Below are 21,409 nucleotides of genomic sequence, written 5' to 3'. Positions count from 1 at the left end.
AATGTGTTTGTGTAGCACTTATGCATCACACCGCCTTTGACCAGGGGGAAAAAAACAAACCATTCCCACACGACTGCTCAGTCTGCACGTGAGTGTTTAAGTAAACTCCGACCCAGCTCTCAATCTCCTGCACAATCACCCGGTGAACATTCCTTTCCCCTTAGCAATGAATACCAGGCTGCCTGAGGAATACCAGGAAGCTTGTTTTATATTCTGCGGCTGCGCTTGTTAAACCTGCTCGCTCCTCTCCTGCTGTCATGGAAGGACATCATACTGTGTGTGCCCTATCTTATTCATTCCTTTAACTCGCCTTTCCTGTTTCCCACCAACCAATCCTTTTGCTCGTGTTACGGCAGGGTTTTTATTATTTTTTAATGAGCTACAGGATTAAGGAACTGTTGCTTCAATAGTTTTTTTTTTTTTCTTCACTTTCTACAAACCAGGAAGCAGGCGCTTTCCATAGCACTGCAGGGTTGTATCGCAGGCAGTGTTGAATGTGATACTAAAGAGAGCTAGTCCTTTTCGCTCTGTACTGTCCGTGACAGATTTGCGCACCATGAGCACACTGGGTGAGTATTTACAGTATGTTTTTATTTACAGTGAGCGCGGCGTCCTCAAGGGAAGGGGAAGGAAATAATGATTGACTCGTAGGATACATACATTGTGACCTCCTTGGAACAGGGATCTTCTTCCTACTGTCTCAAACAAACATGTACTCGTTTGTCATACCATGTTATTTCCACTTTGTACTGCGCTGCGGAATATGTTGCCATCATACCAATGAAAGGTGATGTTATTAATAATAATACTATTACTACATCAGCCTCACAGCAGGGGTTGTTGAAGTTGATGCATTCATATAATTCTAATATAGTTGGTATAGGCAGAAGAGGGGTAACATTTTGATGCATGTATTTCTGGGGCCAAAAAAAAAAGCACCAGGGAATAAGTCAGATTGACAGGCTGCAATAAATTGTATTTCAATGATATAGCTGACACAGCATTTTTGCATCACATTTTCATCGATGCATAGAGGGTTCTTCATTAAGCTGAGATAGTACCTTGATCTGCACTATCACATGGAAGCACCGATTGACTTGAATGTTAGCATCCTGATTATTAGTTGCGCAGTTTGATGGAGAGTCCCAATAAGCCCTTAAAATGTTACAGTAAGGGGGTGGGTGGGGGGAGGCGGGTATGGGGGTTTGATGTACAGGATATGGGGATTCAAGGACCCTTTCTATGCATCCCTATTCTAAAGTGTTTACTTTAAGATTGTAAGCCTGGGCAGTGGCCTATTAACCCACCTTATCATTATATCAACATTTAATGACATTTGGAACCATATTTACTCAGCAGTGCTATTCCATAAGGCACCTTCCAGCGCTGGAAGACACCTTTATGCCCCGTTCCCTACAGGTTTGCCTTCTTGCTTAGGAAATGTCTTATGGCAATAACAAATGCTTAGTATATATGGGTCTTTTGCATGTCATGTTATGGTTTCTCATCATTGTCACGTATGTGCTAGTGTCTCTTTACATCAATTATAATGATACATTTGAATACTTTTACTTTGTCCTCCGGCACATGGGCTGTGATAAGGTCGCAGGATGGAAATGGTTTAGGGACCTAAATGAGTGAGACTGAAAAGAAGAAAAAAAAGATGCTGATGACTTTTTGTATGTCTTAGTTTATATAACCACAGAACAGATGTTGCAATACAGGCAATTTAACGCAACCAGACATAGAATGGCACATTAGGAATTGTAATCCCTGCGCTGCATTTCTTATAGTCAAACAGGCTGTCATGTTACTGAAAAAGTTTAGACTTCAAAGAGCGCGACTCTAATAAAGTGTGTGGGGTCCCTGTGCGAGGCTCCCGGGGAGTAAGGGTGGTTGTCATCTAATTAGTGAGCCTGGCTTCCAATGTGTGAGACAGACATTTAATGAGGGATATAATAACCCTTCCAGGGAGAGAGAGACTGTTATGAAATATGTGAGACTGCTATTGAATGAGTTGGACTGGAGTTGGGCGATATACTGGAGTTGGGCGATATACTGATATGATAGTAATATCGCGATGGTGATAAGTCGATATCGGAAATGTTCGGTTATTACGATCAGCAGTCGGAGTCATTGATGTTTTACGGACAACTCGTGACTTGCAGCTGAAGCCTTCAGTACCGGAGGGGCCGGACGCCAGAGTGCCACATCCCCCTTTGATACTTCGTGATCATGTGATCGATCCTAAAGAATAATCATGTGATCGCTGGTCACTGATGATGGAACGGAAGAGGACTCTTCCATTCCTCAGCCGGACAGATTGTGGTCACCGCCCCACTAGAGTGTAGAACGCCATCTCGCCTAGGAAATGGGCAAATAGCATATGACGTAGCTACTGCATCATAGGGCCCTTGGAGTGCCAGACCCGCTGACGTGACCTAATTCTCTTCCTTGCCACCATATCTGATGCCCAGAGATAGGGGGACGTATAGGTATTTTATTTATTTTAAAATGTCATAAATGTAAAACACAGCGACATTTTAAATAAATGCAAAAATAATTAACTTCCACATCCTTTGAAAAACTTGTTATTGAAGAAATGCTTTCAAATTAATTAGGTTACTAATGTCTTCTATTTTATTGCGTGCTTAGTGTTCTTTTCTATGCGTCCTACCCAAAAGATATTTATCATGATAAAATATCGTTAATTATAATTATATATTTCTTATAATGTCGCTATCATGGGAAATGTTTTGTTATTGCCCAATCATAAGTGAGACTGCCTTCCAATCAGAAATATTGCCTTTCAGTGAGTGAGGCAGCCTTTCAGTGAGTGAGACAGCTTTCCAGTGAGTGAGACAGCTTTCCAGTGAGTGAGACAGCCTTCCAGTGAGTGAGGCAGCCTTTCAGTGAGTGAAACAGCTTTCCAGTGAGTGAGACAGCCTTTCAGTGAGTGAGACAGCCTTTCAGTGAGTGAAACAGCCTTCGAGTGAGTGAGAAGCAATGGAATGCATGAGTCTGCCATTGAATGAGTGAGACTGCCCCATGTTACTAAGGTTCTCTCACATCTACAACCCTTCTCTGATTCTGCCCCTACCTCTGAAACTCGCCTCTCAATGTCCGCCAAGCACCTTCTGTCTCTAACATCCAAAACCCATCTAAAAACTCACCTGTCAAATGAAGCATTTAAATAACCCTGGGTGACCACTACCCACTAAATTATAGTATGCTCTTATACACAATCTGCCCACTGCACTCAATTTTGCATTGGTTAGAGCAGGGCTGCGCAAACTCTTGGGGCTGTGCCCCCCTGCCTGCTCTCCTCCAGTGCTCGCGTCCCCCCTTACCTTTGTGCCAGCGTCATTATGATGCTGCGGGTCATGTGACGGTTGCCATGGTGACCGGCGTCAAATGCCGCCGTGGGGTCATGTGACATTTCATTTTATGCCGTGTCGCCTGAAGCCGGCTGAATCAAGGTAAGTGAGTTACAGAGGCCTCTTGCGGTCCCCCGGCATTTAATTTAAATGCGTTAGTGAAGAGCGTGGGACCCCTGTAAGTGCCGCGCACCCCACCCAAAAAAACCTGGCACCTCCCAGTGAGCGCCCCCCTGAGTTAGAGTATTTATAAGAAACAATGTTTGTTTCCCCACATGACGATTAGAGTGTAAACTCTTTGGGGCCGGGACTCTTTTCTCCCAATGTTACATGTATGTCTTGATGCACTTACCCCATCTGCATTTTTATACTCCCTGTAACAGGTTGTAACGTTTTGTAAAAAAAAAATCAAGTGCTATACACCTGGTTGGTGCTATAATGAGGGAGACTCCCTAAAAATTGGCAGAGCAGCCTTCACATATTCCCACGCTTGAGGCTTAAAGCCCCGTTATTTGCTTTGTTTCTCTGGACATATAATAACACCCATACAGTGTAACCTGAAATTAGAGGCTATCATAAACATCTCTTGCAACAGTATGTTTTCATTTCTCTTGTGCAAATTTGTCTAATGACTTCATGGAGCTGAAACAACTTGTTTTATTAATGGCTTCAGTGTCCGTGTGGCGAAGCATTCCTGTCATTCTTCCTCATTTCTCTGGCCCTCTCATTTTCCTTCTCTATTTACTTTCTTACGCTTTTATTATTCTCTTTTTTTTTTTTAACCTATATGGTGTCAACATATGCCAAAGCGCAGTACTATGTGGGGGTAAGGACAAGAACACACTCTTAAAATGCATTACACTTACTTAAAACCTAATGAAACAGTAAGCTAATTACGTCACATGACCCGCAGCGTCATTTGACGCTTGATGCAAGTTGAGGTTGCGCGAGCAGTGGGGGAGAGCAGTCAGGGGGGCGCAGGACAAAAAGTTTGCGCACCCCTGCTCTATACTCCTTCTCTGTGCCTGCCCCTTTTTGTCTGTCACCTTCCTCTGACCTTTTTATTTCTACATATGGGGAAAGCCCAGGGAGACTGAAAATAATGGCTATGGGTATTTTGTAGGATTTTGTTTGTTGTGGGATGGAGATAATGGGCTTATTTCCCCACATGTCTGGAGGTTCTAACACACAGCCAAGCCTCATCTGTTGAAAGTTTAACCATTTCAGTGCTGAAAGGATTAGGATGGAGTCTGGACAGATAGAATAGATGGAGACCGACTAGGAGATGGTTACAGTAGTCCAATCAGGATATTAAAGTGCATTAATTAGAGTTGTGGTGGATTGTGTGGTGAGGCAAAGGGGCATTTATCAATGTTTCAGAGATGAAAACTACAGAAGTTGAGGTCATGAATGTGTGGTATAAAGGAGAGGGCGGACCCCAGTAGTGTGACACCCACACATCAGGCATGTGGTATCAGAAGGATAGTGGAGTTACCTATCGTCAGCGAGAAGTCAGGCACAAGGTTACAATTAAGAAAATGATTGGTTCTGTTTTGGTTTTTGGGAAATGTTAAGTTTAAGCAGTGGTGGGTGAGTAAATAACGGGAACTTAATTGTGACACAAGTCTGGAGAGAGTTCAGAAGAAGACAGATACATTTGGGTGTCATCGGTATACATCTCTTCATTTCTTCTCCGTGTTTCCTCTCCAACTCTCCCTCATTCTCTTTCCTTTCTTTACCTTGACTCCTTCCCCCCCCCCCCCTTTATCTTTTCTCTTCTCCCCTCCTCTCCATTTTGTTCTCACTTTTCCATACCCTCCCTTCCACTCATTCCCTCTATCTCTAAATTTCAGGTGACATGTTGGTCCTGGTGGACTTCCAAGGGCAGCTTGAAGATGAGTTGAACGTCAAAGCTGGTGACATCATAGTGAACGTTAAGAAAACAGTAGAGGAAGGTTGGTTATGTGGAGAGATCAACGGGAAAAGGGGCTTCATTCCCCTTCAGTATGTCAAGGTGAGGAAAACACAGGCAACCTCTGTACTCTTTATTATACTCCACATTGCATTGATCATGTAGAGATGTATCCAGGTCACCCAAGACTGACCTGGATAGATCCCCACGGAAAAGCAGATAATTATATTTCTAACCACTATCATATGATTTCACTGCCATTGTAAATTTAACATTTAAAGGGTAATTGACTTCCTCTTCTGAAACAGGCTTTGGCACACCGCTTTTTGAGCCCTGCCCTCTCTCTAGCATTGCACCAATTGTATCGAGTGACTGCCTGGTCACATGATCTTCCCCACAGAACTTTGCATCTTTGGTCCTCTTCTGCTGCACTGAGCGCCATTTAGTGAACCCTGGAGCTGAATCTTCACCGATCGATCACAGGAGAACTAATCGATCGGCAACTTAGCTAATTAATTATCATTGTGTGGATTGTATTTATGCACATATTAAAGGGGAAAAATTTAAAATTAAAAACAGCAGCTTGGACTGCTGCTTTAAGACAAGAGACTAAATACATGTTCAACAACTATATTTTTGGCTCATCCGGGACAGATTCCCATGAAGTTACGATTTATTGGCGATACAGTTGGTGTAACATCAAACGAGTGCAGCTTAAACGTAGACAGGGATCGCTTGCTGTTTCATTATTAAATTTTATTGCCCTCTCTATGTAAATGATTAATAAGATCTGCTGCTTTGACGCTGCGGAGGGTGAAGTCACATCTGCCCTCTTAGTTGAATGTGAAGTAAAGAGAGAAAGCACTCTCATGGATCTTTACAAATAGTGATTTAATAAAGCATGGTCAAGGTTTTGGACCTAACCTAGGACCTTTCTCAGGAAACGTTGACCATGCTTTATTAAATTATTATCTGCACAAGTCTGCACGAGGGCTTCCTCTCTTTATTTCATATTCAGCTTGGTTTTTTCAGTCCGAGCCCCAGTCAGCACCCGTGGCAGTTTCTGTAAGTTTGCTTGAGAACTCCATGCTCTTTTTTTCCCTCTTAGTTGAATAACCAGCAGTCACCCTGCTGACAGGTATATGAGAATAACATGACCCGATCATTGGTATGTAGCTGCTGAGTGAGTTGTGACATGTTCTTTAACCAAACAACCAGTGCACAGGATGTGCCTTTCTTCCAGCACTGTATTATTGTTATATCTTCACTGCCACTTATTACCTCCAGTTAATGGTTTTAAATAACTGTTTCCTTCGAAAAATTTAATTGCCGTTAAAGTAAACTGTTTTATTTAGTTGCATCTTGTGACAATTGAATATCTTTCTTCAGTATCTGTTTGATAAACAAAAGCGTCATAATTCTTTGCAAATAAAGAACAGAGCAAAAAGAACTGGGTCTTTCACTAGAGACTCCAAAATAAATTGATATCACCCAGTGCCTGAATTTAGGATGTCTTATTAAGCGAAGAAAGCTCTCAATATAGTCTACTAAAGGTTTAGGTTATATGTGTGTGAAGTAAAAACAGAAAGATTTAGTTATGACCCTTTTCCAACAATTGTTTCTTCAAAAGGAAAGTGTAATGTCCTAACATAATAACATTGTAGCTTAGGTTGAATAAGATATATGTCTACAGAGTTCAACATTGGTAAAGTATTGGTATTACACCTTGCCCTTTTAAACATTACTACACGCTGGGCTCAGTTACACATTGCATGTTTTCTCCTCAGGAAATTCCCTCGGTTTTCCTAAACGACACCAGTCAGAGGTTCCCAAGGTCCATCAGGAAAAACAATGGTAAGAAAACCTTTGGTTATTTCAAAGGGGCTTATTGCAACCAATAACAGATCAGAACCACTTGGGTCCACCAAGTCTAACCCATACGTAACACATATTCTTACCTGCTGTGAAACCGCAGATCTAATCCGATCCCTGGCTTTCTTTCACATTTAGCATACCATTGTGTCTATCCCAACAGGCTTAGACATTCCTTTACTGTCTTAACCTCCACCACCTCTGTCTGGAGGCTGTTGCATGAATCCACCACCTTTTCATAGTAACTTTATTTCATATAGCGCTTTTCTCCCAATGGGACTCAAAGCGCTTCACCGTTACAGAATAGTTTGCGGTACTCAGCACCTAGGAATGTTACAGGCACTGTCCCTGATAAGATGAGCTTGCAACCAGTGGCGGTCTTTGTTGTCATGGCGATGTGTTATGGCAATGCGGCGCTACGTGGCATGTGGCATGTGGCATGTGGCATTGTCATGACAACACAACGCTACAGGAGAGGGTAAGACACACACACACAAATAAATTGCCAAAAGAAAAAATTGCTGCTCTAGGCCTACTCAACTTAATGGGGAATCCGCCACTACTTACAACCTATGTGGTGCCTGAGGCGCAGGGAGATAAAGGGACTTGCACAAGGCTGCTCAGAGCTTGCAGTGAAAATTTTCCCCTGAGCCTCCCACCCTCCAGCTTCAGACCATAACCTCTTGTTCTAGCACTTCTCTGTCTCTGAAATATGCTTCCCACCTGCACCTTGTTGAAATCCTGATTTATATTTGAAAGTTTCAATGATGACCCCCTCTCCCTTCTCTCTACCAAGCTGGACCTGATGAGGTCCTTTAGTCTTCCCTGATATGTTTTATGATGTAGACCAGGGGGGTTCAACTCTAGTCTTCAAGCTCCCCCCCCCCCCAGACGGGCCAGGTCTGGTTTGGTTTTTATGATATCCCAGCTTCAGCACAGGTGGCTTAATCAGAGGTTCAGATGAAGACTGAGCCTCTGATTGAGCCACCTGTGCTGAAGCAGGGACTGTTTGCGCCACTTGTGCTGAAGCTAGGATATCCTGAAAACCTGACCTGTTGGGGGGGCTTGAGGACTGGAGTTGAGCCCTCCTGATGTAGACCATGCACCATTTGAGATGCCCTTCTTTGCACAACCTCTAATTTATCTATGTCCTTTTGGAGATATGGTCTACAGACCTTTAAAAGAAAAACAAAACAAAAAAACATTTATTTATTTTTTATGAAATCAAAATGATAACCATTTAAAAAAAATAGTAAAACTTTGATGTATTTTACGGTGCGGGAAGTTCCAGATGTCATAGACATGAATGTAATGTCACATAACTTTCTATTCTCCTTACATGACAGGACGATACAAATGATCTATATGAGCTAAATGATCTTGCTGCATAGACACTTCTAACACTGCGGATACGTCACTGCTAATGAAACTCGCTCTCAAATGAAAACGGCATATTAAATCATCCCATTCTTTTCAAACAACCCCTCTTGCTGCTACCAAATGGTCCCTGTCACAGCTATAAATGACATCACAGGAGGTGACAGCACAGAGACGCAGAACACTGAACAGGGCGACACACAGAGGGAAACCATGGAGTATATTACTTGGGATGATTACAACTCATTATTATATTGATATTTAGTACTTTCTTGATATATGAAACACACAAAGTTATTAACTGACATGAGCACCTTTCACGTGACAATTTTTCTTTATTGGGTGTAACGGTGCAGTGCTCGACATATTGAGTTCAGAGGGAGAGAGTTGGCTTATATAGACGTTGCCAATCCCCCAGCTCCTGGCAGATTTCACCACATGGACATGATGTGCTGAGAGATTTATGGTGCACGTGGTCAGATCTGTAAGCAAAGTGTTATATAGACACGGGCATGTAACAGCTGAGAGAGCCCCTTCCCAGGGAGGGTCTGTGAAAGCCGTGTGGGTGGCTAAGCAGCGATTGGGAAATGCTTCCTACCTAGTGCTTAACTACTGTAGAGCCTTACCTATTTAACTCCTTCCCTGCTGAAAAGCTACCAGTGCCAGAGGGGCCTTGCATTGCATGCAGACAGCATTGTATCACTAAAACCCATACTTTCTGCCAGGGAATGAAACCTTTTAAGGGAGGCATACCCTTGAAGTGGGTGAACCCACGAATTAGCTCCTTGCATGCCACATTGCCTTTTCAGGCCCCCAAAATTTGATTGTAAGGTTTGCAGGGCAGGGACTGGTGCCGGAACGATACTGTGTACAGTGCTGTGTATATGGCAGAGCTATAGAAGAAAACAGGGGGCTGCACTAATTTTACAAGGGAAATGATTGGCATCAAAACCCTCTGTGCTTCTATCTGCCAAAGACAGTCTCTGGCCCAGACACGGGGGTTCCCTGATATCAGCTCTCCTGGCTGCTGGGTGTCCAGTATTTCACATACATCCTCCGGACGTGTCCCCCTCACTCTGCACTTCCTTCTCAGTTTAGCTGTAGCATGAGCCGTGTTTTGCACCAGGATATTGCATCTAGGGGGTCAGTTAAGCAATAAAGTGCTACACCATATACTTAATAAGCAGCTTGGAGCCTCCAATCTGAATCTATATACACAGGGCTGCTGGAACTATTTTTGTGACTGGGGGTGCTGTGGTCCGTGGCTTTTACAGACATGCATACCCCAATCTGAAAAAACATGGGGGGCATTATGCTATGCGATGACTGAAATAGCTTATTTTAAAACCTAACCTGCAGAGGAGCATGTAACATGTAGTATGATAAAGACACAGGGACAACCTTTTCCATTTGTCATACATGTCGCCTGAGATGTCGTACCTATGTGTTGATCATACTTCTGTATGGCATGAAGGTCTCCATATTTATGAACTATTGCTTTTTTTATTGATTTTTAACAATTTCGTTTTTTGCGAAACCTTCAAATGCAGAATATATAAGTGTAGCCCTTGTTCCCCCGTTCCAGGGCAGGAACTACCAATGCTGCTATTACCTGTTGGCAACCAGGAGGCCTGAGCCTCCGCCACTGGGAGCCTGGGGGGATTCTGGTTCGTCTTGATGCAGCGCCTCTACCTCTAAGGGTTCCCAACATGGTGGGATAGGCCCCTTAAAGGAACAATTATAATGATACAGGTATATAACAAGAACCTTTACTGGACGCAGACCCCGGTACCCTGTACCACTCAGTAATATAGGCCCCAACCTGATGCCACCAGTGAGTGTCCCCAAAGGACATTGGGTGCCAGGCACCAATACCCTGATGTCCCTTCCTCTCAATGTCAAGGCCCACCCAAAGTGTTGGAGATAGCGTTATCCCTCGTAGTGTTGGTGCACTTAGTTGGGTACCTGCCCGGGGCTCCAGCACCCGGGTGATGCAGAAGAGCAAACAGGATCCGTCTGATCCAACGTTGTCGTCCGCTTCCGCGTGGGGGGAATTCCAGCCTGGATAGTATCACCTTACAGTCTATAACATAGAGATGAAAGGGAAGGGGAGGGTTAATTCCCACTTGTGATGCTAACCAGGAGTAGGCAATGTTTGATCATGATATAAAAATATAAACATCTTCATAGCATAGGATAAAGCGTGGGATACCACGGGAAACGCGTCAGAGTGTTCTTTTTGGCTGTTACTATGCCCTAAAATAAATTTTTGCACCTAGGATATTTTGTGGTTTGCAGTTTGTGGTTTCCAATCTTCAGCAGCAGCAGCAGATGCACCGCCGTTTTCCCTGTACTCTCTATAACATAGAGATGGTCTGGTCCCAGACCACAGGCCACAGTCACCCTATGGGCTTTCCCTATAGCAGCCACAACCTATTGTGAGTTGGGGCCTAGGGGGGGAGAAGATCTGGCCTAGTCCAGGGAAGCACTGCTCCCTGGACACTTCCTGCCGGCAGCCTTGCGAGGCCCACCCTCTTTCTCACCTCTTCGCTCTCATCTCTTATTTTTCCTCCCCCTTTCTCATTCACACACTCCCCCCTCCTCTATCACTGAATGCCACCCTCCGCTCACTCAATCCTCCACTGACCACACACACACACACACACACACAATTCCCCCCGCACACACACAATTCCACCACTCAAACAATTCACTCCACCCCAAAAACACACAATACCCCCACACACAATTCCACCCCTCCCACACAAAACACACTTTTCCACCACCTACACACACACACAGACACACACAATTCCACCCCCTCCACCACCACAATTCCACCACCCTACACACACTTCTACCCCCCTAACCCCCCACACACACTTCCACCCCACACACTTTTCCACCCCAACTATTCCACCACCACCCTGCTCACACACACACACACACACACACACACACACACACACACACACACACACACACACACACACACACACACACACACACACACACACACACACACACAATTCAATCCCCCTCCCCCACACCTACATAATTTCCACCTCCCAGATATTTCAACCCAGCCACCACACACACAAATTTACCTTGGGGGTGGAAGGCCCTTGCAACACTGGTCCAACGCAGATGCGGAAGTTGGGCCCAACTTCCGGCGCGAACTGGAGGGGGAAGCAGCAGCCACAACTAGGGCAATCAGAGGCCTGGCAGCTGGACTCAGAAGTTGGGTCAGACCTCTGGCCAGGCCCAACTTCCAAAACCAGCCGGGCCACCGTAGTATATATGTGTGTGTGTGTGTATATACACAAAACAAAACATTGCAGCGTCAATTATTAAATGTAGATTAAATAAAATAGAACAATCAATATTAGGGACAGATATAGCCCCTGCTATAATAATTATAGATTGTGCCAATTACAAAAAAACATAAAACCAACATACAAACAACATATTAGACAAGGAAAAATGGGACAGGATGACCTGAGGAAATGGACAAATAGGAAAAAAGGGGGAGGGAAGGATGCAGCCGAAAAATAAAAACCTTGAAAATAACAATAAAAACACTGGTACTTCCAAGCAGCTTTGAGGTTTCAGTAGCTGGCAGTAAGTTCACTTGACAGAGGCTGTGTCTCTTTAAGAGTCTCCCCCTCCTCTGCTCTGATGACAATAGCAGCTTGACTGGAATGGGGCAGAGGAGAGAGAGTAGCCGCTTGCGCTGGGGGGAGGGAGAGAGAGGGGCTGAAAAGCCAGGGGGGGGGGGGGGGTTGCAATTTATTTGTGAAATATAAAAATTTTAACAAAGGAAGTTGCATCTTTTGATAACATACATACATACATGCTTCATTCATTTAACCCTTTCAGCACTTTCACATATCTCCCATGTTCCCTTCTACCTGCTCTTGTAAATATGTTTAGTCCACAGGACAAAGAGAAATATGATGTATTTAGGGTATGTACCTGCTGAAATTGATTTAGTACCGTGACGGGGTTAGCGGGCTTAAAGGAGCAATCCTGCGACACATTGATTTTTTTTTTAGGTTTGAAGCAGGGGGGTCTACGGAGCTTTAACTGTGTTGATTTCAGTTCCGGGGTCCCCCTGCTTACCGAGATACTTACCTCGGTAGGGGGCGCCGGTATCTCTGTGCAGTTTAAATGTTTCGCATCATGTCGGCCAATAGGAAGCAGCAAGGGATGAGGTCACGTCTCCCTAATGGCCCGCAGGACAATTAAAGCCGCCATATTGATAGCCCTGACTAGCCCTGTGGGCTGCTACCAGCACCCCCTTCTGAGGTAACTATCTGAGGAAGCAGGGGGTCCCCAGAGCTGAAATTAATACGCTCCAGCTCCGTAGACCCCCTGCTTCAAAACTTTTTTTTTAAACAGTGTCACCACGAGTGCCTCTTTAAATAATGTTTTGATCAAAAGATTCAACTAATAGACTCCTTTGTTAAAAAAAACTTCGGATCAAAAATATCAAATTTCACTAATAAATTCCAACCTAATTTGAAAAGAAACGCAGTTTTTTTTTTATAAATATTTGTTTCCCAGAAATGTATGGTCAATTAATTTTCCCTAGCAGCATACTGATGTATTTTCAGGGTCTGCAACCCTGCCTTTCACCATTATCACCCAGCATACAGTGCTTCCAGAGCAGCAAGGGATTATGGGAAATGACATGCAAATGAGCACACAGTGCGTCAAAACCATATGACATGGTCCCCTATAAGCGTGTGTTTGCTGCATTGCACAGCTTTTGAGCACAGCCTGGGTTAAGATGCATAGCCAGTAAACCTACCCACAGACAGCTGTTTCGACCTATAGGGTCTCATCAGTGTGAGGCTGGTTATACTGGCTTTGCAAAATGAAGCTGGAGATAGGTTTCACCACACTTAGTTAAGTTATGGTGGGTAAAAAAAGTGACAGTGACAAAAGCCCTCCACAGTAAAGCATATAGCAAATGGAAATATTACTGTGTGCTCACCTCTGGACCTGCCTGAAGGAAATGGCCACACCACCACACCTGACCGAACTCATAAGATCACTCTATCAAGACCAAGAAGCTACAGTCGGAACGCCATACGGAGACATGGATTGGTTCAAGATCGGAAAGGGCACATGCCAAGGATGCATCCTATCGCCAGAAGCTTTCAACATGTACGCAGAAGCTGTCATGTGACGAGCAGGCCTGAATGAGCCCAAGATTGGTGTGAAAATAGGCGGCAGAAACATCAACAACCTCCGATATGCCAACGATACCACCCTGCTGGCTGTAAACAAGAAGGATCTCGAACATCTGATCATGAAAGTCAAAGAAGAAAGTGAGAAGATTGGAAGGCGCCTGAACATTAAGAAGACAAAGATCATGACAACAGCAAACAATGCGAACGTTAATATCAAGATCAATAATGAAGAAATTGAAGTGGTTAAAGATTTCATCTTTCTTGGCTCCAACATTGATTGCGATGGCGACTGCACCCCTGAGATCGAGAGACGGCTGAGACTTGGAAGAAATGCGATGGTCAGTATGAACAACATCTGGAAGAGTAAAGACATCAGCCTGGAAACCAAATGCAGATTGGTCAGTGCGATAATTTTCCCAATAGCAACATATGGCTGCGAAACTTGGACTCTGAGAAAGGCAGACAGGCGAAAGATCGATGCATTTGAACTGTGGTGCTGGAGACGTCTGCTACACATTCCGTGGACAGCCAGAACAATGAATCAAGCAGTCGTGGAACGGATCAAACCAAAAATCTCACTGGAGGATAAGATAACAAAGCAAAAGCTCTACTACTTTGGTCACGTCATGCGAAGCAAGTCGCTTGAGAAGGACATCATGCTTGGAATGACTGGTGGCAAAAGAGGAAGGGGCCCGCCCAAGAACTCGCTGGCTACACACTCTCTGTGGTGTTTTTGTGGTGGTAAGGTGCTCAAAACTTGAGCTAAACACAGTATTTATGTCTAAATTACAATAAATAATTGCGCTCTAGGTGTGGTGGACAAACAATGTTTTCACACCCAGTTAGTATTACAGCCGCATTCTTAGTAATTTTATAATCATTACACGGAAAAGTTGTTGATCCCATAAAAATAAAAAATAAACCATAACTCAGTTTCCCCTCAGAAATATATATATATATAATTGCAAAACAAAAGACAGCGCAGCCTCCATAGCGTAATTCGGTAAAACAATTTAATGAAAAATCAGGATAAAAGCAGACCACTCACAAGGATGGACAGAACTTGCGCATAGAACTGAAATTGCATCAAGGTTCATCTGGGTGGAAGCAGGAACTCATCTGGTAGCTCTCCTGACAGGCAGCTGGATCCTCGTGGTGAGAGGGGGAGGGGGTGGGGCGTGTACACTCGATTACAAGGTGCTCCAAATCTATGTGCTCACTTTGCCTTCCCCCGGCACACCAATACTGCGTCCTCTGGTTCCTCCGATCAAAAGCTCCGTCAGTGTAATGTATAAATTACAATATAATGTATACATTATATTTTAGTTTTTATATTTTACCTTTTTAATATACAGCAGCTATGGGTTTCATGTCTCTCTCTGGAATTTTGGTGTTGTTTCCCATGTAATGTACTTGTTGTCTGCCTATGATCGGCAATCACTTCACATACCTTAATGCAGCGGTGCGCAAACTGGGGGGGGGGGCGGGATTTTTCTGGGGGGCCCCGCACTCTTCCCCGAGGCATTTACATTAAATGGTAGGGGACTGCGCGAGGCTTCTGCAACCTGTACTTACCGGGATTCAGCAGGCTTCTACTCACGCTGCCTTGACAACACGCGTCAAATAATGCTGCCCTCTGCGTCATTTGGTGCCAAGTCATTTGGGGAGGGGGGAAGCACGAGCGCAGGGACCGAGACACAGGGGGGGCGCAGCCAAAAAGTTTGTGCACCCCTGCCTTAATGGGTTAAAATTAGACCATTAATTAATTAATTGACTATGGACTATATAAGGGCCCTTACTCCCTCTATTCTGTAACCCCTGATGAAGTCGCCTACACTATTGCGATGACACGCATAGGGTTGTATTGTATGTCTTTATTTATATAGTGCCAAAAGTGTACTCGGCGCTTCACAAAGAATACAGTACAGGGAATTATAATAATACAATAAGTGCAGCAAAATCAGACAATAGGAAAGGAAATTCCTGCCCCGAAGAGCTTACAATCTAAGAGGTTTGATGGGGAATTTACAGAGACAGCAGCTGAGGGAATAAGTGCTGTAGATGGGTGTGCTTGTTCACAATGGGTGGTAAGAGTGTGGGATGGTAACCATGAGTGCAGGCTATGGGATGCTTGATTTGTGGGGCAAGTTTTAAGGTTAGTCAGTATTAAAATGAAAGGGATAACACACTTTACAGCGAAAGAGATGACAGGGAGGTATGGGTGAAATCAGGTGTGTATGTCTGGCTTCAGGCTTAGGGGAGATCCCCAGCAGCAGGAAGGAGTAGATAGAGGGTGTGAATAGAGGATTTGTGTTGGTGTTTTTTATTGAGGGGTAAAGAAGTTGTTGGGAGAGAGGTGTATAAATAATGGTGCCGTGGGGAGTGGGGAAGTTGGAGAGAACAGAGACGTTCACAAAGGAGTGAGGAAACAGTAAAAAGCAAAATCAGTAGGGAGGGCATAGTGAGATGCAGGAGGAGAGACTTCCCGGGTACTGGGGGATAGAAAGAGTACAAAGAATCACAGCTTTTGGAAAGGTCATTTCTCACAGTTGCAAAGTTTTTGGGCAGAGTCCCGATCTTCCTCAAATCTTAACCTCCAAATTCAACTCGAAAATTAACTCTGCCAGACACTTAAGGTGTTACACAGCCACATGGCTTCACAGAATAGCTGGATGGTCTTAAGTACTCTAAAATACAGCAGCCACTTTTAACAATTAAGGGAGGGGTTAGCCTAATCAACTCTCACAGACATACTGATTCAATTTTCAATTTTCTAGCAATTGATGGAAGAAATTCAGCTCAGAAACATACCAATTAATACATTTTAAATTCTGTAGCAGTTGATGGAAGAAATTCAGCTCAGAAACATACCTGTTTGAAGAAATAAATCAGAATGTTAGTCCAGATATTCAGCATGCATCCATGATTAAATATATAGAAAGAAAACATCCAGAGATGATAACTCCAAAATGAACTCTGCCAGACACTTTAGATGTGACACTTAAGATATTACACACAGCCAATAGGACTGTGCAAGGAATCTGATAGGATGAAAGGCTGTTACACTGACAGAGCCTTTTATCAGAGGAACCAGAGGACGCAGTACGGGTGTGCCAGGGGAAGGCAAAGTGAGCACACAGATTTGGAGCACCTTGAGTTCAAGTGTACACGCCCACCCCACCCCCTTTTCTCACCACGAGGATCCAGCTGCCTGTCAGGAGAGCTACCAGATGAGTTCGTGCTTCCACCCAGATGAACCTTGATACAATTTCAGTTCTATGCGCAAGTTCTGTCCATCCTTGTGAGTGGTCTGCTTTTATCTTGATTTTTCATTAAATTGTTATACCGAATTACGCTATGGAAGCTGCGCTGTCTTCTTTTGTTTTGCAGTGAATCGTTGGAGGTGGTTGATCCTGTGCACAGCTGCACGGCACATCCAGTGTTTATTTTTATACTTTTCGCATTTTATACTTTTGGCAGTAACCTCTTGATTCTGTCCTCCTTTTCCCTGTTCCCTTTCCCTTGTTTATGTTCCTTGTTGTTTTTTATGGTTGTTTGTCTGTTTGTTTATTATGTTGAGCTTCTCATGGAATAAGCACTTAGCCATTGCTACCTCTTCATTAATTGTGACCCTCCCTATATATTGGCGCTGTATATTTTTTTCTATATGCGTGTGTGTGTGTGTTAAAGAAGACGAACGAGCGGCTTATGAATAGGAAGAAACATTTCATCGCATTCAATCAAGATGATGGATCAACAATGACAGAATGTGCACATATAAAGGGAGTTGATGACTTGTACAAGAACACAGATAATACATTATATAATCCAACAGAGGATGAGCTAGAAGAACCTACCAGCGATGTATCGTGTCCTTCCATCAAAGCAAAGGAGGTAAAATCCATGAAGAATGGGAAGGCTCCCGGGAAAGATGGAATTACAACTGAAATCTTGAAAGAAGCTGGGGAAAAAGTAGAGAAAATCCTTGCAAAACTCTTTACATGTTGCTTGAAAAACAGGAAAATTCCAGAACAATTGAGAAATGCCATAGTTATCCTCATCCAGAAGACAGGAGAAAAAGACCTTAAAAATTATACACCAATCAGTCTACTTCCAATCACTTACAAGATTTTTATGAAGGTTCTCAACAATCGGCTACAACAGACACTGGACTTCACTCAGCCTAGAGAACAAACAGGATTTTTCAGTGGCTACAATACAGTGGACCACATCCAAGTTGTACAAGAAGTGATTTCCCAAAGTAAGGAATTCGATTTAATCTCTCGGTTTAAGATTCATAGACTACAAAAAATAATTTGATTCTGTCTGCACCTCAGCTATTTTAAATGCATTGAGAAGTCAAAATGTTGAGGAAGCGTACATTGATATTATCAGGAACATTTACAAGAATGCTACATCAACAATTAGACTACATGAAGATACAAGCATAATAAGTATTAGCTTGGGGGTGTGACAGGGAAACACCATGTCACCAAAGCTTTTTACAGTAACACTTGAATTATTGTTCAAGACAATAAATTGGAAAGGAGGAGGAATCAAGATCAACAGGGCACATTTGGAAAAACAAGAGAATCTTTCAAGGGAAATTTCCCCTGTGCCTTAAGACAAAAGCTTTTGACAAGTGTATTCTGCCCGTGCTCGCGTATGGATGTGAAACTTGGAACTTTTAAATGTGAAGATAATTTAGAAGCTTCAGACCACTCAAAGAAGTATGGAGAGATGTATGCTGAGTATTATTTCTAGAGACTTGAATCTCTTGACATCAGACAAAAGTATGTGACATTATTGAAAGGGTGAAGAAATAATAAAGGCTGGACATATTCCAAGAGTCAATGACCATTGTTGGACAAAGATGGTACTTGACTGGATTCCAAGGGATATCTAAAGACCAAGATGACGACGAAAAGTAAGATGAGAGGATGACATTTGGAAATTTGTTGGAGCAACATGGAGAAGAGAGGCTTGCAGTACATGAAAGATCAACGGAGTGGCCTTCATCCAGCAGTGGATCGACAAGCGATTATGATGATAATATATGTATAGTTAGTGTTGTACTTGTGGGTGTGGGTGTGGGTGTAATATATATATATATTCATATTTAAAATTATATGAAATTCTGTCGTTTTAGTGCCACTATCTTTGAAGTGGGTGAACCCACTTTCAATGTTAATGTCAATTCCTTGTGAACTTTGCCGACCTTGTGATCAGAGCAGAGACTCTGTAGATCATACCTGTTCCGTTCTCCATTCACAGCTCTCTCTAGCCAGAAAGCATTGTTATTAGTGTCTGATATGCCCCTTGTAAACTCAATTTGATCGATTGACAATGTCTTTGTGGTTCTGTCTCATGATTTATTACAAATATTGCAGTGCTATGCAACAAATGAATAATCCAAACTTGCCTTTTTAGTAATTCGTCAAACAAATCTCTCCTATTTTATATCATACGGGCTTGCACTCCATTGGGTTAAATGCGGATGTATTTACACTCTGAGTTTGTCATTGTTCAGCTTCCAAATCCCTTTTTAACAGGGATATCCTATTTTTTTCCAGCTGTTATTCAGAAGAAGCAGCAGCGTTGGTGCAAGGCAAACTATTCATACAACCCATCAAAGCAAGATGAGTTGGAGCTAAGTGCAGGGGAGATCTTCGAGGTTCTGGAAGAGGTGAGATTGCTAGAATGAGCTTTTATACGAATAGCTAGAAAGTCAGGAATATCATTGCATAATTGTATTGTTCATGAAAGTCATTCATTCACAGACTGTCAGCTGTGATCCAGTGGATCATATGACCTCTATTCCACCAACAGTAGAGCTTATTGTTCAACTTCAATTTTTGTACATTGCCAAACATAGAACTCACCAACTGCGAATATATTAGTATTAGAGTACCGTGATCCCAACGATTGTGAATATTTTGTGAAAACAGCTGTAAGAAAATACTGATGAATATTGGCAACATTTGGTGAATATTCACATAGATACATTTAGTCGTACTTATTTTCAAATGAGGAAATCCGTAAATGGCCTACGCTCCATAATTTCGCGATTTTGTTTATTTCTTGACACGTTTGTAAGGGGCTTTCATGAATGAAATAGAAGTAGCCGTGTTAGTCCAGTTGCAATAGTGCAAAATAAATGAGTCGTTCAGTATAATTTGATATTTATTTATAAAATGTTTTACCAGGAAGTAATACATTGAGAGTTACCTCTCATTTTCAAGTATGTCCTGGGCACAGAGTTATAATGACAAATACATGGTTACAAATACATAGTTACATTAAGTGAAAAGTGTTATACAGTACATTATATACAAGACATGGCATGCACAGTTAAAGATCATATATATTATAGGCATATATAACAATTACAGACCCGATTAAAGTTTGATACCTGATATAGTATTTATGTGGACTAAAAATTTTTGGGGCCAAGCCTTGGAGATTTCTACTTTCTTCCTTGGATGCATCAATACTGATTTTATAAACGTTTCTTTGAGTTTAACACAAAAGATCAATTATTAGGCCAAATAAAAAAGGTATCGCCTAATACTGAAGTACTTATTCATATTGTACCAAGAGCTTTCACAAACACAGCGATGTTCACACATCTCTAACCAGAAGTATTGTGATCATACAGTATAAGAAGCTGATAAAAAAAAAGTGCTGCGTTACAAACTGGTAATTGATACAGAGTATTGATTTAATAACTGACTTGGTACTTTATTGACAATATGGCCAAAATGTAGGGATATTCACTCAGTGTCTCCTAAAGAAATTGGCTGTGTTTGTTAAGCTCTTGAAAAATAACAACCTTTTCTTCATCAGATGGTGGAGTTTTGTTTCCTATTTTGGTCTAGTTCTAGATGCCATATCTTATTCATAAAAATGTTTTACCAGGAAGTATAGGCTAAAGCTGTTAAATTCCGGCCAGTATTGAAACCCCTGCTCTCTGATTGGTTAAAATTCTGGGCATTATCCATTCAGCACCCTGCCAAGTTTTTCAGCCAATCAGCTTTCAATTTTCATCCACACAGACTGAGAGCAGCTCTCAGTCAGGGGAGGTGATTGGACAGGAGGCATCAGCAAGGCACTGGCTCCTCCCCCACCCTGCCTGCAGAGAGCTCCGCACAGGAGAGTGAGGAGAAAGGGGTGTGTGTGCTGTGTGTGTGCTGTGTGTGTGCTGTGTGTGTGTTTTGTGGGTGTAAAGGGGGCCAGCAGAGTGTTTTATTGGTGTGTGTGTTCTGTTGGTGTGTGTTTTGTTGGTATAGAGGTGACAGCAGAGTCTGTTTTGTTTGTGTGTGTCTGAACTGTGTGTTTTGTGGGTGGAGGATGGCTGCAGAGTGTTTGTTGGTGTGTGTGTCTACAGTGTGTGGGTTTACAGGGGGCTGCAGTGTGATTTGTGTGTGTAGAGGGGGGTACCAGTCTGTTTTGTTGGTGTGTGTGTGTGTGTGTCTGTCTGTGCTGTATGTTTTGTTGTTGTGTGTCAGCAGTTTTGTGGGTTTACAGGGATGTGTTTGTGGATGTAAGGGACGACGACTGCTGTGTGTTTCTCTTCTGTGTGTGTTTTGTGGGTGTAGAGGAGGAGGGAGGGCTGCAGTGTGTGTAGGGAGGGGGCTGCAGAGTGTGTTTGTGTATGTAGATGGGGGTTGCAG

General features: G+C 43.0%; 1 protein-coding gene across 4 annotated transcripts in view; it reads left to right on the top strand.

Moving 5' to 3' along the window:
- The window catches only part of SH3D21 (SH3 domain containing 21), a 65,867-nt gene that overhangs the window by 4,011 nt on the left and 40,447 nt on the right, over positions 1-21,409 (top strand). Inside the window, exons 1-5 of one of the 4 annotated variants that reach the window (XM_075604534.1) lie at positions 70-88; positions 444-569; positions 5,231-5,391; positions 7,077-7,143; positions 19,310-19,422. In XM_075604534.1, the coding sequence (XP_075460649.1) occupies positions 557-569; positions 5,231-5,391; positions 7,077-7,143; positions 19,310-19,422 (354 nt within the window). In that variant the 5' untranslated portion in view covers positions 70-88; positions 444-556. Of the gene's footprint in view, positions 1-69; positions 89-223; positions 570-5,230; positions 5,392-7,076; positions 7,144-19,309; positions 19,423-21,409 lie in introns of those variants that run through there. The other 3 variants (XM_075604533.1, XM_075604537.1, XM_075604535.1) reach the window with 3 other exon arrangements.

Source organism: Ascaphus truei, chromosome 6, assembly GCF_040206685.1.
Source record: "Ascaphus truei isolate aAscTru1 chromosome 6, aAscTru1.hap1, whole genome shotgun sequence".
NCBI lineage: Eukaryota > Metazoa > Chordata > Amphibia > Anura > Ascaphidae > Ascaphus > Ascaphus truei.
The sequence above is the reverse complement of the archived record's forward strand: the minus strand, read 5'-3'. Positions and strand labels throughout refer to the sequence as shown.